This window comes from Alosa pseudoharengus, unplaced genomic scaffold, assembly GCF_046254945.1.
Source record: "Alosa pseudoharengus isolate Yale_2024_CS ecotype anadromous, Long Island Sound unplaced genomic scaffold, YU_APseudo_1.1 YU_APseudo_1.1_scf_5, whole genome shotgun sequence".
NCBI lineage: Eukaryota > Metazoa > Chordata > Actinopteri > Clupeiformes > Clupeidae > Alosa > Alosa pseudoharengus.
In genome coordinates, this window is record NW_027468837.1 from 35,817,427 (window position 1) to 35,830,209 (window position 12,783).

Genomic DNA, 12,783 nt, shown 5'->3' on the forward strand with positions numbered 1-12,783 from the left:
CAGCCATGGCCTACTGGTTAGCACTTCGGACTTGTAACCGGAGGGTTGCCGGTTTGAACCCCGACCAGTAGGATGCGGCTGAAGTGCCCTTGAGGAAGGCACCTAACCCCTCACTGCTCCCTGAGCGCCGCTGTTGTAGCAGGCAGCTCACTGCGCCGGGATTAGTTTGTACTTCACCTCACTGTGTGCTGAGTGTGTTTCACTAATTCACGGATTGGGATAAATGCAGAGACCAAATTTCCCTCACGGGATCAAAAGAGTATATACTTACTTATAAATACTTAATAACCCCCTGCCAGCAAATCAGAAAATAGTATTTCTTGTCTCTTGGGGATACATTTCCAATAATGTGGTCTCTTTTAAAAGTTGTTAGACCTACCATGATTATTATTGTATGGGTATTTTTGTATTTTCAAATGACTAATTACTTGTATTTCAATTAAATACATTTTCACATCAGTATTTTGTATTTTATTTTGTTACATTTAATGAGCCAGTATAGATTGTAAAAAAATTGTTTTTGATGTATTTGTGCCCTCTGGATGACCACAGCCATTCAAACATGACAAGCCATTTACTTGAGAAACAGAAAGGACAAAAAGTCCACCAAAAACATTCTCACATGGTAAGCAATGGTCATGTACAGAATTGTGGTGCTTGTAGGCCTACTCGCAAATAGGGGCTAGTAAAAGCTGTGGCTGGCTATTTGGTTAATGTGATTAAATATGCTATTTTATTGAGCAGACAAAGCAACTTGAAATATCAATATGACATTAGAGTAGCCTAACATACAAGTTAAAAATAAATAAAATAAATAAACTACGGAATGGCATGCATATTAATAAATAAGCTAGGATATTATTACCTGGGCTACATTAGACTACTGTGCATAGAGTACCATGTTTTTCCCCTAGAAATATTAAACTCCGCAGACAGTATGGAGGTAATGACTGACTGACTATATTGTGTTACCTGCTTCAAATGTAAAGCACTTTGAGCTGCATTCTGTGTATGAAAGGTGCTATACAAATAAAGTTTATTATTTTTATATTATTATTATTATTATTATTATTATTATTAAACAGACTGCCCCGATGGCACGATCCGCACACTGCACACAGAATACGATGATCGTTTCCGGATGCCTTTCTCGAGCTGTGACGAAACCGCAACTTCAACCAATCGTTTTGGTTTGGCGGGCGGATTTGAAATACAACCACAGAAGTTCTGGATTGCGGAAGTGAGTGCAACAATGTAAGCTGGCTCGCGGTTATTTCATCGCTTAAAGTAGTTTTGAAAATAGTTTCTTAATAAAAACAAAAGACAAAGACACACTCCACTTCATTTGCCTACTCAACGTTCGTCTCGCACGGTAAGTGGTCTAGAAACATGTTGGGTAGCCTCACTGTAGCGCTGGGCTAAACGTATTTTTAGACTCGCATGGGATTCTTCTACATTGTAGCTGCACCCAAACACGAAGCTGCAGTCTCACAAAACGCGGGTTATTCACCCCTGTCTACGTAGAGCTAATTGGTTACATTGAATCTAAATCCTAATTTTATCGCCACCATGCTGTAACGTTATTTGATGAATGAGAGAGGCTGAGTAAGTTTCGACTAGGCCTGGGTTGTAGTAGCCTTGGTTAATGTTCTGGCGGTTTGTTGTTCCAGCTCTGCGCCATGGAAGCCACACCGAACCTACTCAACTTGTTGGAAAACATGCGTGCGTACGCGGATCTACTGCTCAGCGAGGGAGTCGAGCCGCGTGAGTAAAAAGTTAAGGAGGCGTTGTTGCCCTAAACTACACTGGTATCACTTGCGGGACTCAAATATAAATTAACATCATTGTTGGGCTTTATTACCTCAATATAGTTAGTTCACATGTCAAAGCAAATAACGGCCCCTTGTTGCTGACAAATTACAAAAACTTACTAGAAATACTAAAATACTAGACCCGGGTGCATGTACCATGTGTAATGTTTGAGAAGGTCCAGAACACAGCTCTTAAGTGTAGCCTACTGAGAGATGTCTTTTGTATGGAGGTGTTCAAAGCTTTTCATGGGCTATAGGTGTGAGAGTTACTTTGTCTCATGCAGAGTTCCTGCAGATGGCCATGTGCTTTGAGCGCTGCCGTGGCCAATGGCTTCGTGTGGAAGAGGAGCTTAGCGGCTGCCGAGAGATGCTCACCAAAGCCGAAACTGAGCGGGGGGCACTGGAGGTTAAGCTGAAGCACGCTCGCAACCAGGTAGACGTGGAGGTCCGACGCCGACAGAAGGCTGAGGCAGAGTGCGAGAAACTGGTGAGTGTCAGATCGGTGTGTGTGTGTGTGTGTGCATGTGCATGCAAACCCTGATGGTGTACGATTGTCAGCTACTTCTGGAAGTAAAAGTGTCTAATGTAGAACGGCTGAACAGCTGGTTAGCTCTGCACCTCTGATGGTCTGTGTCTGGTGTGTTGCAGGATCGTCAGATCCAGTTGATTCGGGACCTTTTGGTCTGTGAGGGATCTACCAGCCTGCAGCTTAACGAGGAGCAGCGGTCTGCTTTGGCCTTTCTGAATGCTCGAACTCGCACATCCAACCTTAACAACAGTCGAAGGTAATGTATTCCCACACCTTCAATCTAAAACACACACACGCGCACAAAACAACACAACTACTGATGCTGTTTATTCCGATTGTGGATTGTTAACTTTTAAAATGAAATACCATTACAAAACATATTTTGTGGTCTCACACCAGAATGTCAATTTGGGTCTAAAATATTTCATTTTAAACCTTTCAGGCTGACAACCATTGATGAGTCAACATCCATCCTGTCAGATATCAGCTATGATAAAACTGATGACTCTCTGGTAACCTTACCCTATTTCCATTTCCCAGGCCACTTACTCACTCACTCACTCCCTCACATGCCCATGATGGTAATGCAGTTGCACAGTTATTTAATTGGTTTTAACTGCCCTCAAGTTTGGCAAGCTGTCTATGAAGTGCCAGGTCTGCCGAGTGGTGGCGCATGTTGAATGTTGCACAGTTATTTAATTGGTTTTAACTGCCCTCCTCCCAGGACTGGGATTCCTCCGCAATCCGCACAGTCAGGCTGAGGAAGAGACAGAAAAGAGTAAGTGGCGCTTTATTTGTTCTGTCCTCTCCAGGGGAGCTCTGCAGGGACGGGTGTTTTCAGTGAGTGGATACAGTGTATCCTGTAGGATATGTCAATGCTTTGTTTTATGCGTTTGTGTGTGTTTGTGTTTGTGTGTGTGTGTGTGTGTGTGTCTGCAGCGCTCCTCACGCCTACATGTGGAAGGTCCTTCAGATGGTCCAAAGAGATCCCGCTCAACTGGTCGCAAGTCCGAAAAGGTGCGAGTGTGTGTCTCCTTTTTTTTTGGCTTTTTGCCTTTTATTGATCGGACAGAGGACAGAGAAGAGTAACAGGAAGCAAGTGGGAGAGAGAAATGGGGTGGGATCTGGAAATTACCCAAGCTGGACTCACACCCTGATCCTCGTGTGCACCTGGACCCAAGATGGTTCGGATGCTGTAGCCAGTTGCACCACAGCACCGCCTAGGATCCTGTTTTTCAGTTCAAATGCTTATAAGACAGTGCTTATAATTATGGAGGATTAGTTTTGGGTGGATTGTTTTTTAACTATTATTATTTATTCAAGGCTATCTTTAGTTTGGTGTCACTTACTTTGGTGTCACTTACAGTGTACATTTTCATTGCCCATTTGCTAATTTAGCTTATGCTTTTATCCAAAGTGACTTACATTTCTGCCCCACCTTTAACTAATGATGACTTTAATCATAGTAAGTATGGAGGATGTAACACTGATCAGTTTTATCGTCTTTTGCTGTGTCTCTAGGCAAATGAGTCCATCGTGGCAAAGACCACTCTGACCGTGCCTTCTGATGGTGGCCCGATTCAGGCAGTATCCACTATTCAGGCCATCCCCTACAGAGTCAACGGCACCAGGAATGGTGAGCAGGACAGGGCTACACTCAGTATAGAGAGGGTCATATGAAATCCTAAGAAAAATAATGAACATCATGTGTCAAGTCTTTAAACAGATCTCATTGACCTCAGTCATCGGGAATCATGTGGTATGCTGTCCTTAATGGGTAATACAGTACATATTGGTGATGGTGTTACCTGAGGTGCGTACAAATTTGCAAACATAGGCGAATGTTTGCAAACAGTTTTCAGTCAGCCTTGAGTTTTCGGCGAACGTTTGCGAACAATCGCAAACAGTCTGAGGAGGTAGTTCTCCGAATATGCGGTGGAACTGGACGCGAGTTTGACAAAGGCAACAATACAATTACCGTTACAATGGAATGTTAACACCAAATCGTTCAAATTTAACTGTTTAAAGAGAACATGTTCACCACGAGCGTTCGCCACTGTTTGCCATAATTGAACGCACCTCTGAGGTATATACACTGCAGTGTTTTGTACCATATAAAAGTTTTACTGTAGACACTGTTTTCCACTCAGTGGCATCATGTGGCAATATAACGACCTTGCTCTTGATTCTGCTCCCTCTGTCCAGCTGTTCACTGGGAAACAGACACGGACACGCTGTCTTGTGTGAGTGACGCCCCCAGCGCCCCACCCAGTGTAGTCTGCACCCCCACCCCTGCCAAAGCCAGCATCCCACAGAAAGCCCATGCCTTCGTCTCCAAAACGGTAACATTATAACAGGATGTGATAATCGCTTACTTAGAGGTACTTTTAAGAACTTAAAAGTACCTCTAAGTAATGATCAAAATGAACCCGAATGATCAAAGCCTGAACCCGCGCTTCTAATTGTTCCCTATTGCCGAGGCCCAGCTCTGCCCAGTCCGTCAGCAGCGGAGCCCCTGCGCAGGTGGTGCTGGGTGGGGTGAGGGTGGCGGGGGTGACGGGGGGGGGGGGGGGACTTAGAGCACATTAAGAACATGATAAGGAGTGATAGTTGTGCTCCTTTAAACACCTGATTCATAAAGTTGCCTTTTCATGAGATGTCCTGGGAGCTGTTGGATTTTGTTTTTGTTTCCATTTCTCATCTTAGTAATGCTTTGTCATCCCCATGATTGTTTGTTTTTGCCTACTAATTTATCACTTTGTCATCCCCATGATTGTTTGTTTTTGCCTACTAATTTATCACTTTGTCACAGGTAAAAGGCAAACTAAACTAAACATGAACTTACTGGTCCATGTTCCTCGTGCATGAATCTCTTAGGTCATCAAGCCTGAGAGCTGCATACCATGCGGCAAAAGGATCAAGTTTGGCAAGCTGTCTTTGAAGTGCCAGGTCTGCCGAGTGGTGGCGCATGTTGAATGCCGTGAGAAATGCCCTCTACCCTGCAACCCCATCAGCTCTGCCACACCACATAAGAATGTTGAGGTACCTAATGCAAAGATATTACTCAGAAGTGCAACCTCCCTTAATTTTATCCTTATATTCATCCAGTATATTTATGCTCATTTTAGACCTCTTTTGGCACATTAATAGAATACTGTATTTAAAAAAATGTAACAAACCTGTTAGTGGTTCGGTCAGTTATGCTAAGAGCATATTTGTCTTCCATCCAAAGTTTGGGCTGGCTGTGATTAATACTTTTCAAGATATTAATGCGTAAACATTGCCTCCCAGATAATGTGTTTTTCAGACTGTGAAACTAAAATAAATTCAAAATCTGAGAAGGTGCAGCAACAACCTTAGCTGATTTGACACGGAATGACCCACTTAGCTGCAAGATATTGTGCTCAATGTAGTTTTGTGGATCAGGTTGGAAACCCCCTTGAAAATGCAATAAACTTTTTTAGCACAATATTGTTAAAAGACCCCTGTTGGCATGTTGGCATCTTAGCTTTTCTCTGTGCCAATCAGGCTGTCGATAATGTTTTGTAGAATTTTTGCGTGTTTTTAGGTAGTTGGCTTCTCGTTGGTTCTAATCCCTATTGCTTTTTTCAAGTGATCTGTATTCTCCCTCTCTATCTTTTCACAGGGCATTCTGAGTGATTATGTTCCATCCCATGGACCTATGATCCCACAGCTGGTCATCCAGTGTGTCAGCGAGATTGAGCAGAGGGGACTGCGTGAGGTAGGTCAACTGGGCAAGATCACACATACTTGTTACAGGGAGTTTGCTCACTCTGAAAAAGTATGGAATTTGACATGACTGTTTCCCAGACCTACAGTACAAAATTATTGCCAGTGTGTAAGATTGAGTCTTAGTTCTAGTTAATAGTTAAAATAGTTATAGTTAAAATTAATTCATGCATAAAACATTGACAAAGTGCAAAAACAAGGTCAAAATCACTAGCAGCACTATACACCCCTGTCTGACAAAACTACAAGAAGTTCAGAAAAACTGTGTAAAAAAAGTCTGGATAATATATTTAGTTAGTTGCGTGCTCAGTCCTCTTTGTTTTTTCGTATGTTTTGTCGTTGGGTGCTCTTTGGTCCAAGGTTAGTAGTTTCATATGAGAGAAATAAGATAAAAATGTCTTGGACATGTCCAAAAAGGACCTAAAAATGCCCACGCGTAGCAGCTTCGGCCTTCTTCAGGGCATAGTTTTAAAAAGTCTGGATTTTTAATTTGGAATAAGGGCAAGTGCCGTGTGTAAACACAGGGAGTGTGGCCACATGTCTGTACTTAATTTATACAGCTTGCAACTTTGTCTCACTATGGGTGTTTATTTATGCAGAGTGAGACAGTGAGTTCAACCATCATGTTCTGTTTTGGATACTCATGCCATGGAGATCTTACACAGACCCAGAGAGAGTGATGGTTTGCCAGACTCCTTCATGTTGGCAATTCCATCTTTGGCCAGAGGGAGGCTGACTGTCTTAAGCCAACCAACAACAACTGCCTTAATGCTTTCTACATTTCTAAGCAGTTTATAGACTTTAGTTAGATTGCTTGTTGATCTCCCTTAGCTTATTGGCTTATTCAAAGGTGTAGAAAGCGGTCTGCTCAGTTGTAGGTGTAAGTGTGGTGTGGTTTCTGTTCCCTGCTGTGTAGACTGGTCTCTACCGTATTTCGGGTTCTGACCGCGTGGTGCGGGACCTGAAGGAGCGTTTTATGCGCGGGAACAACAGTGTTCCCCCTCTGGGCCGTGTTGACGACATCCATGCAGTCACTGGCCTGCTCAAGGACTTCCTGCGCAAGCTCAAGGAGCCGCTGCTCACCTGCCGGCTGAACCGTGCCTTCATGGAGGCTGCAGGTGAGGAAGCCCGCGTCATTGATTAGTACTAGGAGAGTAGGAGAGAGGCCGCACTATGCATATATACTCTTTTATTTGCACTATCCAGGCCAGCACTCTTAAAGTTTAAAAATATACAAATTGAGTGAAGCCTGCTCCTATCCTCACTGACTTTAGTACTAGGAGATGCATCGATTCGTGAAATTCTTGGTCGATAACGATACCGTTGCATAAAATGACAATTTAGCCGATAACAGATGTGTTTGTTTGTTTGTTTTTCTTTGTTTGCTTACTTTTTGATGTTAATTATACCATTTAGTTGAGTGGAAACAAAAATATTCTTTAAAAATGTAACAAAGTCTTCCAGGCCTTCATAGTAGCATCTCTTAATGTCCTGCTCTACACATAAGACAACATTTAATGATGATAAACATCAGGCGATGTAAATGTCATATACATTTGTAGATGGCCTATATCAATAAACAGTCCAGTACTGGCCATCTGTTGGAGCATCCCTAATTAGTATACAGAGAGAACATGTACATTATGTCTATGGAGGAAAGGCTGAATGAAGGATTTTAGGAAAATGTTGCTGACTATGTGAAAAAAAAATTGGTAATCCCATCTGCATTGTGTAGAAATTCTTGATGAGGACAACAGCATAGCTGCAATGTACCAGAATATCAGTGATTTGCCCCAGCCCAACCGAGACACTCTGGCCTTCCTGATTCTGCATCTGCAACGGTGAGTGGAGCCACTCTCAGAATGCTGTTGACTTTGACCTTTTTTGTCCTTGACTAAGGTCAAAAACCCTTTGACTTTTACTCCTTGACCTTTACTAAATGTTGGATAGACATGCAGTGTTTCCCACAGAATTGAATTCTATTTGTGGTGGTAGGTTTGCAGAATTAACCTGAATGCAACAGTTTTTAACAAATTAGTGCAGTGTGGTTATGATTCTAACCAGATTTAACACAATTTAGTACAACCAGGAAAATCATTGTGTGGTGGTCAATGTTGATATTGTTGTGGGCCGCCACAAATAAGTCAATGTATGGGAAACACTAACATGGTTAATTTAAAGCAACACCAAAGTGTTTTTTGTACCTTAAAATAATGTTTCCGAAATCGTTTCAGTGGTTCATCAACTCATAACAGGGTGAACGGCACTTTCTGCATTCGCTTCGCGGCCCTCTATCGACTATAACCGCACTATGTAAGTTTGCCGGATCGGGTAGAGGATCTGTAGTTCGATGAAATGAGACCTGAGAAACTACAAATTTGACTTGCATCTGATGTCGCAATACATCGTACTTTCATAAAATCATGCAACATATTCTACCTTGTCTGTGGACATTGTTATTTGCAAAGCCGGTGCTGGATAAACAAATAGTGCGTGCGACAGAGGAAAAGTGCTTTGGTGTTGCTTTAACTCCACTACACTGACATTTTCAGACCTGATAAAAAGGTGTGTGCGTGTTTACTGAACTGCCAAGTCTAGGGCGTGGGCTTGACCTTAAATTGACCTGTCTGACTCTGACTGTTACCCAGGGTGGCCCTGAGTCCAGACACTAAGATGGACAACACCAACCTGGCCAGAGTTTTTGGCCCCACTATCGTCGGCCATGCTGTTACCGACCCCGATCACATGACCCTCCTGACGGATACTCAGCGTCAGCCCAGGGTAAGCGTCAAATAGAGGAGCCGGGGATTGTGATTGGATACCTGAACCTGTTATGTGCAAGCATTGAATGAGAATGTGGTGGATCATTTCTGATATTGCAAACATCAAGTCTGTAGGCTGGATCTTATCAGTAATAATAATAATAATCACTATTATCAGTAATAATTAAATTGCAAGACTGCAAAAAATCAAGGGTCATAAAGTATTCAACATTTGTCCCCCTTCACCTGCCTTGTTGCAGGTGGTGGAGAGGCTCCTCAGCCTTCCTGCGGAGTACTGGCGCCAGTTCCTGATGGCGCAGGACAATGTGCTCCTAGGCAGTACCAATGGCAATCATGGCTACCACACTCCAGAACAAAAAGGTACACAGTCTGTCATTGCCTCTGTGAAGACATATTTCACTTTATCTTGTTTCTCTTGTGGTTAGCATTTTCTTTATGCTTAGGTGCTAGCCTGGCTAGCTTTTTATGAAAAAAAGTTTGCACACTCCTTGGTATTCTTTTGTTGAGTTTATTTTCTCATTTGGCACATGACGTTTCGACCTTGCGGTCTTCCTCAGATTCACTAGCCTGGCTAGCGCCACCACTTCTCAATGAGACGTGGTCTGGGAACCAAACGTTCATTTTCTCGTATTTGAAAAAAATGCCTAAATCCGTTTATTGGGTGCCACGGATGTCTATCAAATGCGTCTGTGCATAACTCATCATCGTCTTGCTTTCCCCCCTGTTCTGTGATTGGTTCCCTATCTGAGGCAAAAATTAGGGCGGTAGTTTCCAGGCTGCCTTAGCAGCGTGAATCAAATCGCGCGCAAGGCAGCATGGGAACACCCAGGCTACTTAGGTGCAGTCCCATAAACTGAAATTGCTTCCACAAAAATGGAATCTAAATTATTTTTACGGCACGCATGAGAAAAGGCTTGAATGCCCTTATGTAGTCAAGCTCCATGCGGTATTTGAATGGGTTATTTGCAGAACCTTTAACGTCTCTCCCACGAGATTAGAGCCTTTTGGGTTCCTTTTTGAATGTGTTCGTCTGTTGTGTTCCTGTGTCTGTGCAGTGAGTATTCTGGGGCCGGTGACGACACCGGAGCATCAGATGAGTAAGACTCCGTCCTCCAGTTCACTCTCCCAGCGCGTCAAGTCCACCCTCAGCACTCCCATGTAAGTCTGTCTGCCTTAACCCATTCGCGCTGGATGATGCACGACGCAACATTCTATCTCCCGCCTGTTGCTGCATAGCGCAGCATTGACTCTCCCGCTGGTTGCTGCGTAGCGCGGCATATTAGGAGTAAATGGGTTAACATGCCCACCTCTGTGTAGCACTGCAGTGCTAGAACTTAGTCACTGTAACAGTACATCTGATCCAATCCATGCTGTGACGCTCAGTGTCGTGCTACAATATAATAGAGTTTGGAGATAGATGCATGAATTGGTGATTGGGATTGTTGATGTCATGATATTCTGTTTCATTTTGATTGTTTATGATCATGGACGTGTCTATGATGAGAGAAAGTAAGAATGATGATGTCTGTCCGTGTTGCAGTTTTGGAAGCAGGAGTAAGGCATCTGCTGGCCTTGGTCGGCAGGGCAACTTCTTCTCCTCCCCCCTGCTGAAGTGAGGAACTCCCAGGGACCAAAGCTGGAGGCACCACTGTAGATCCTGCCAGCACTTTATCCTACTATGCAAAACACTCCAAGCTGCCAGATATTTACCAGCATATTATATACATATTTCATACTATATTTTAACACCTTTTTTTTAACAATCATGTTTTATTACTTCCTACTTTATTTATGACTAATGTTTTATATTGAATCTTGGTCCGGATGAGATATTGACTAACCAAGGAGCTGCAAACCATCTGAGAGCTTGCCATTTAAAGAAATGTTGTATGTTAAATATGTGGCATTCCTTTACTTTAAAAAAAAAAATCTTATAAGATGCAACATTTTATTTGTTGTCGTGTGCAATGTTGGCTAGTTTTTGCTACTAATGCAACCTTACACTGCAGTGTTTGAATGGGAAAGAAAGCTACGCTAAAACTGTTTTGTGTCTTTCAATTGGCAGAATGTGATTGAGGAAACACATCTATTCAATATTCCTACTCAAATTTTCCTACTCAAAGTTCTGAGCTCAATCTTATAATAAGTAGTTGAAACAAAAAAGGAATTATGGTTATATAGAGCTAACATCAAAGAGCTACTAGGAGTCTTTCAGGGTAATTGTCCTATGTTACCATGGTGATCATCCTTTTCAGGCTCTGAGGAAACCAAAGTGAATAATTTGAGGAAATTAACATCATGGAACTGTTCTGTGATTATGTGATTTTGATCACAGAATCACAAAAATAAGTTTGATTTCTGTGTTTTTGTTTTTTAATGTGTGTGGTGAAACATTTGGGATGTGCAATGTTTTCCCTTGTCTGTAAAGTGGAATGGGGATTTTTCACTTTTTTTCTGTTAAAAATATCAGTAATTGTTGCTTGTATCTCAACTATATTTCCTTTATAATCATGGAACTAACATTTAAGGATTTCAAGAACGGACTGTTGGCATTGGATTTCTGTTCTGATGACTCCATGACTAATGCTCGTGTATATCGTATCTATACATTGGTCTAGTCTTGTATTGATCGTTGCTGCTCTGACAAATTCTGAAATACTTTGAAATACAAATGTATGTTTGGAAAAGCTTGTCGTATTCTTGTGTGTGTGTGTTCAGCGTGCCACTCAGCCTGTGATTGAGTGGCATTACGCAATTAAATAATTCATAATTCTCGGATTTTACCGAGGATTCATAGTCAGCATATTTAAACTGCTTATTTTCCTCAAAGTTATTTTGCAAAAAAGAATAGACTAGGCAAGCCAAAGAGGGCAAGCTGAGATGCTGCACTGTTCGGTGACGATAGTGTTTACGATGAAAGACTTAAAGGAACACGCCACCCAATGTCAGTAGTAATATATGTTCTTACCTTAACTTTCACGAGTTGAGTCATACCTCTCCCGTGTCCGTACGTGCACTCAAACGCTCTGGTGCGCGGCTGGACTGTGTTAGCATGTTGCTATGCTAGCGGGCTTTGACGGCAACTAAGCGTAGAAGTAATCAAAAACATCCACGTTTTACCGACTTAAATACAGTTGCACGAGTAGTTGATAGAAATGCTACGGCCACGCAACGTGAAACGTGGCGATTTTCCAAGCGAATAAACCGGAGAACTACAATGTGTGGCGCAATAGCACTTGGGAGTACTTCGACCTAGCGTAGTAGTATTGTTAACACCTAATTGTAGATCCTATCCACCACAGAGTTTAGATGCTGGATCGACCCTCAGCCTCTCCCTCCCCTCTGAGCGAGAGAGAGGCACACACACTAGAGATGTGCTGATGGGCTATTATTTCAACCATAACTGCATAGCAAAACTTATCATCCATCAGCCATCCATCAACACCAAAGTTTTTTGACCAATTTTCGAAACGGCACCCGCCTACCATCCGCTGGTTGTTTTAATGTAGGGGAGAACTGGTACAATTGTAACAGCGGTACAAATGTAACAGTGTTTTATTCTCAAGATATGGTGTAGCTACGGAAACGGAAACAGACACATATCATAATTATGTATAATCTTACAGCCATCCAAATATGAACGGTCTACTATAAATACGACCAGAGATATTAAGCAAAAAGGTGCAAAATTCAAGCATCGCGATTTTTTATTTATTTTTAACCGCAACTGTTTGTTTAAGTTTGCTTTGTGAAATTTGAGCGTGTGGACTTCAATCACATGTCATTCATATCTTCAGTCCCTCTGTTTCAAGTTAACATGAGTCCTATTTGATTTATGTAGTCACAGCACATGCAATTAAATGAAAATAAAAACATGACCTGTGCAGGTCAGTTGTAACACCAGTCTCTA

General features: G+C 42.3%; 1 protein-coding gene across 1 annotated transcript; it reads left to right on the plus strand.

Annotated features, from left to right (window-relative positions):
* The first annotated feature begins 1,240 nt into the window (after positions 1-1,240).
* LOC143104319 (rac GTPase-activating protein 1-like) lies at positions 1,241-11,519 on the plus strand. Its single transcript, XM_076268326.1, has 17 exons — positions 1,241-1,372; positions 1,671-1,764; positions 2,096-2,298; positions 2,460-2,596; positions 2,783-2,852; positions 3,065-3,118; positions 3,280-3,357; positions 3,862-3,976; positions 4,546-4,682; positions 5,218-5,382; positions 5,987-6,082; positions 7,007-7,208; positions 7,826-7,931; positions 8,739-8,871; positions 9,113-9,233; positions 9,929-10,031; positions 10,414-11,519. Exons 2-17 carry the CDS (start codon positions 1,680-1,682, stop codon positions 10,487-10,489), a joined length of 1,881 nt encoding a protein of 626 aa, XP_076124441.1. The 5' UTR covers positions 1,241-1,372; positions 1,671-1,679; the 3' UTR covers positions 10,490-11,519.
* Positions 11,520-12,783: the final 1,264 nt, after the last annotated feature.